Consider the following 5,742-nt stretch of genomic DNA (forward strand, 5'->3'; position numbering starts at 1 on the left):
ACATACGGAATAACCACTGGTTTGGGTCTGGGTTTGGGGTCTTCATTTTCACCTGAAGGTTGCATGGAACACTCAGTTAGATTTTATTGGTGTTATTAATTGGAAATCCTAAAAAAAATCAGCTTAAACTGGGTGTACCTAAGAAAAATCTGCTTTTTTATTTCTGTATTTCTTCAGTTTTTATATTTTCTGAGAGGAAAACAACTCTGCTCCATCCTCAGGTGATGACGGCGGTCCTCACCACCCGCTCCACCCCTCTCATCCTGGCCGGCATGGCTCTGGAGCGCTTCCTCTCCATCTGCCTCCCCCTGCGCTACAGCCAGGTGTGCACCGTCCCCCGCACCCTCGTCCTCATCGGTGTCACCCTCGTCCTCGCCGCCACTCCTCCGGTCACAGACCTCCTCATCACCGTCCTCAGCGAGCCTCCCAGTTTCTTCCACGCCTCGGTGTTTTGTGACCACGGCCTCCTGTTCCGCCACCYGTCCATCTACTACAAGAACTGCGTGTTCGACGGCTTCTTCCTGTCCTTCGTGGTTCTGACGCTGCTCTACACCTACTGTAAGATCATGTTAGCAGCCCGAGCTGCGTCCACCAGCCTGACGTCGGTGAAGAGAGCCAGGAACACCGTGCTGCTGCATGGGGGGCAGGTGGGCATCAGGCAAGGAAAAGCAATGAGTAGTACAGCACAGTACATACCTGGTACTTACTGGGAAAACACTGGTACCTATGGTGAGCAACTGTTGAGCCTGTCATTACCTGATAATTAGGAGGTATATGTAKACACAAAGCAGTTCAAGGTAAATACTCAATGCATACCCTGACAGTACCAGGTACTAATCTGATAATGTACCCATTATGCGCCAGATCTGCACCCTGTAAGTATTTAGTTAGTACCAGATAAGGATACAGCTTGTATGTACCAGATAAGTATCAAGATGGTGTAAAGTATATATGTACATACATACTAGTTCTATGTAAATACTCGATGCATACCCAGATATACACCCTGTAAGTATTAAATATGTACCAGATAAGTACTATGTATGAACCAGATATGTGCTGGATAAATACCAGGACTGTGTGAGGTATATGTACACACATATCAGTTCTAGGTAAATACTCAATGTATACCCTTACAGTACCAGGTATTAATCTGATAACATACCCAAATATGCACCCTGTAAGTATTTAGTAAGTACCAGTTAAACATACAGTTTGTATCAGGTATGTACCAGATAAGTACCAGGACTGTATGATGTATATATGAGGTATATACAGTAAGTACCAGGTACTTATCTGATAACGTACCCATTATGCACCAGATGTGCACCCTGTAAGTATTAAATAAGTACCAGTTCTATCCTTATACAGCTTGTACCAGGTATTAATCTGATAACGTACCCAGATATGCACCCTGTAAGCATTTAGTATGTACCAGATAAGTACTATGCATGAACCAGGTATGTACAGGATAAATACCAGGACTGTGTGTGGTATATGTACACACATATCAGTTCTAGGTAAATACTCAATGCATACCCTGACAGTACCAGGTACTTATCTGATAACATACCCAAATATGCACCCTGTAAGTATTAAATAAGTACCAGTTAAGTATACAGCTTGTACCAGGTATGTACCAGATAAAGTATATATGTGCACACATAATATTTCTACATAAATACTCAATGTATACTCTTACAGTACCAGATACTAATCTGATAACATACTCAGATATGCACCCTGTAAGTATTTAGTAAGTATCAGTTAAGCATACAGTTTGTATCAGGTATGTACCAGATAAGTACCAGGACTGTATGGGGTATATGTACACACATACCAGTTCAAGGTAAATTCTTGTTGTATACCCTGACAGTACCAGGTACTTACCTGATTATGTGCCAGGTATGTACCCAGCAGGTGTGAGCTCAGAAAAATCCAGGTAAGTATGAATGCTGTAAAGACTCAGTACTTACCTCGTATGTACTCATTACATACTAGGTTTCGAATCCTGTAAGTGTCCTGAATATATCTTATTAGTACTAGTTACTGTACTGTTTTTTACTGGGTGTAAACCCTGTATATACACTACACAGGTTCCATGTAGGATAACTTTCTTGTAAAGATGGTAAAAGTTGTACACATGGTTACTGTTTGTCTCCTCAGCTGCTGCTGTGCATGCTGGCCTTCGTGGTTCCCTCTCTGCAGGCCGCTCTCATCTCCATCTTCCCCCTGCTGAGCCTGGAGATCCGCTACATCTTCTTCCTGCTCGTCTACATCATCCCTCGTTTCCTGAGCCCCTTCATCTATGGCTTTCGGGACGAGCTCTTCAGGAAGTACTGGATCCGGAACCTGTTTTGCCAGAGTCAGAGCGTCCTCCGGGTCTGGCCTGCGGTGCTGAAACCACCTCAGGAAACATGAAGCCTGCCCGTCAGGATGATGAGTCTCAAATCTGCAGTTTAATTGTGCAAAATATCAGAAATGTGATCAGTTTTTCAAAATAAAACCATTAAATGCCATCATATGAATATAATCAAATCAGTTTTGTCACCATTTCAATACATTATCATTAAATTTAATTAAAAAAGCTAAATAATTAAATCATAAAATACACATATGATGAGGTTTTAAAGTCTCTAATTTTTTATTTATTTTCTGGTAAAAGGAGATTCAGTTTCCATGTAGATTATATAAAAATCAAAACCAACATTTCTTTTTATTTGTTATTTATTTTTAACATTTAGAACTTGTCATTAGCCAATGCTCAGCAATATTTCTATTTTAACTTTAATCAGTTAAATTAAATTTGAATGAAAACAGAAAAAGGCACCAAAAAATAATTATAAAATTTGTATTAGTATTAGAAGCAGTAAAGTCTGAGTTTATTTACAATATTGCTTTAAATGACATAAAACCATTTGCTTTATCTTTTTTTATTAAAAACAAAAATGAGGTTGTAATTTCAAGTTGTGACCACAAGATGTCGCTCTCCTATAATTTAAAAGAAAGTCAAACAAGTTCTTTTCGGTCGTTTCGATCTCGTGCCGGAAAGTGACGGAAAAAGCCGAAGACTCCCCCTGAAGGAGACGAAGACAAATCGGAGTTCAGATGGAAGGAAGCTGTCTCCAGTTGACCGGAGTCTCCTCAACACTTCAGAGTTTCAGGAGGAGAAGAAGGTTTGATTTGTTCTCAGGAGGAAATATTATTTTTTGTTGTTGTTGTTGTTTTCTTGGAGCTTCCAGTCAGTTTTTATGTGGAAATGTAAAACTTAGAAASGCATCATGGGATGAATCTGAAATCTGAAGATGAGGATGATGTTCCGGTGATGAAGACGTGTCGTGACAAAACTCAGAGGTACGTCACAATTTAAAAATAAAAAAATACAAACAATGCACTTTTTGGTAAATAAATTATTTTTGATGCAGTTTTCAGATTTTAGAACAAAGGAATGATTTGAGTTATTTTCAGCTGCTGCTTCTCTCTGTTTTCCATCCAAAGTGTTAAATTATGGATAAACTTTATTTCTGTGTAGCCACGTGCACCCCCCCCCCCACAAACACACAAAAACACATTAAATCACATGCTTGATTATCTGCTGTGAAAATTAAAAGGAAATATAAAATAATTAAAATTACATAAAGTTTACAGCTGCCTTATGTTAGAAGAACAATATATAATAATAGCTTTTACAGTCCCCTATAATTAGGCTACAATGTAATTATATTGTAATAGAAACTGTTATAGAAATGGTTACTGAATATTTTAATTTTATTAAACATTTAACTTAGTGGAATTAAATTAAATCCCACTGATTTCAATGCATCAGTTAAGCAAACAGAAGCAGAGAAAAATGTATTTTATGTTAAAACAGGGTGCTAAAGAAGCTGAAACTAAGTTGTCAAAGCTTAATAAATCAGAAAATCAGCTAAAAGCTAAAAGTAGCAAATGCTACTTAATTAAAAGTAGCAAAAAGCTAATTAAAGCCAAAGTAGCTAAAAGCTAGAGACTAAAAGCAAAAAAAAGGCATGTGAAAAGCTAAATAGATAAATGCTAAAAGTTGCAAAAGGCTAACTAAAAGTGTCTAGCTACATAAGAAAGTGGCCAACAATTGAATAAACACAACTTAAGAGAAACTTTTTTTATTTCACGGACGTGTTTTTGCATCTTATTAATTTTATTCTACATTTAAGCAGAATAATGTTAATGTAAATGTTTTACCTTCATCTCCTCCTCATCCTCTTTAAAAACAGGAGCTCAGTTTTCTTTCTGTGATCACAAGAGAAAAGATTCAGCTAGAAAACTTTAAACTTTTGTTTCAAAATTAAATTATGTTCTTTTACCACTCAAKAGCAAAGTTTAAAAGTTTATTATTGATCATACAAATGGATAGCCAAACTTTTTTTTTTGGTAAAATCTGTCAGAAACTTACAAAAAATWACAAAACTGAGCAAAAAAATGGAAGAAACAACAAGAAAAGATAAAACATGATCACAAAGAAACAAAACGTGACAACTTATAATTAAAAAGCATCATTAAAAAGCACAAAACATAAACAGCAACATAACACAAAAGTGAACAAATTAAACCTAATAATTGAATTTTAATGATGAAAAACACAAAAAGACACAGAGACAATGCAACTACAGGGTTCTGTTAATCATTCACTGTTTAACACACACACACACACACACACACACAGACACACACACAGACACACACACACGTTCTGCACCAACATGCTGCTGTCAGATGGTTTTCAGCTCATGTGAGCACAAATCACAGGGAAATCAGATTAAACACGTGCAGTAAGAGGGGGAGAAGATTCAGGAAGGACTGAAGTCCGATTACTCTGCTTTAAAACAACATTAGCCTCACATTAGGCTAACACCTGAAGCCTCGGGACCTTCCCCACATTTCTGCAATTAGAGACTTTATAGGATTAGAGCTTCACGTTAAAACTGCACTTAACCTGCAGCTGCCGGCTGCAGCCTCTCAGCCGCCGCTCGCCCTGACGGGAAAGAAGGCGTCAAACACAGGAAGTTTCAATAAATCATCTTCTGAGGAGAAATGACAAAGTTAGGAGCTTTTTTTTGATCAAACCTTGAGATTAAAATTAGGCACAATCTCATGCAGCATTCTGAGACAGAGTGCGTGTCAGAGATGACTCTCAGCTACCACCACACCTGGCTTAATTTCAGTAAAAGCCAGCCAGCGTTCGATGAGATATTTTGCTAACAGACAGGCCCAGATCGTTTAGAGCTCAGACTGTAGGTTGGGGATCAGTCTCAGCTACTACCACAAAAAAATCTAAGCTCAATGTCTGCAAAATTAACCAAATTATAGGCATTTTTGTGTTTGCTGTGGCAGCCATCTTGGTTGCGATGTGCCCCAATCTGCTGCAGATGTCAACTTCCTGAAAGCTTCAATAACATCAATAAAACAAAGTTTTCTCACCAGATTTCTTGTGAGAAATGTTTGATTTTCTCTAAGAAAGCTRGAAAGAAAACTTGTTGCTAGGAGATACTAATAAAGCAACATTTGCAAACAGAGCAGGATGAGGTCGTGTTTTTCTGCCTCTGATTCGAACCTTTATTGTGAAAAGTGTTTCAGGCCTCTGAGCGACCTAAGATGTCACAATACGGGTTTTAAAGTTTGATGGGAACTTTGTTATTAATTCATCTGCTCAGAGGCTCCGTGGAGTTTGTTCAGTCAGTGTGTGAGTGTGTGTGTGTGTGTGTGTGT

The 5,742-nt window shown here is 38.1% G+C and overlaps 2 protein-coding genes across 3 annotated transcripts in view; both read left to right on the top strand.

Annotated features, from left to right (window-relative positions):
• Nucleotides 1-2,519, top strand: part of LOC106525025 (olfactory receptor 51I1-like) — a 6,606-nt gene extending 4,087 nt beyond the window's left edge. For both annotated transcript variants that reach the window (XM_014019123.1, XM_014019124.1), the window contains 2 exons: nt 222-647; nt 2,167-2,519. In XM_014019123.1, coding sequence (XP_013874577.1) covers nt 222-647; nt 2,167-2,421 — 681 coding nt within the window. In that variant the 3' untranslated portion in view covers nt 2,422-2,519. The remainder of the gene's footprint in view (nt 1-221; nt 648-2,166) is intronic.
• Nucleotides 2,520-3,121: 602 nt separating this feature from the next.
• Nucleotides 3,122-5,742, top strand: part of si:dkey-43k4.5 (potassium voltage-gated channel subfamily S member 2) — a gene marked incomplete in the record, with an annotated part of 16,716 nt that continues 14,095 nt past the window's right edge. The window contains 1 exon segment of the mRNA XM_014019125.1: nt 3,122-3,354.

The sequence above is a fragment of the Austrofundulus limnaeus genome, unplaced genomic scaffold, assembly GCF_001266775.1.
Source record: "Austrofundulus limnaeus strain Quisiro unplaced genomic scaffold, Austrofundulus_limnaeus-1.0 Scaffold210, whole genome shotgun sequence".
Lineage (NCBI taxonomy): Eukaryota > Metazoa > Chordata > Actinopteri > Cyprinodontiformes > Rivulidae > Austrofundulus > Austrofundulus limnaeus.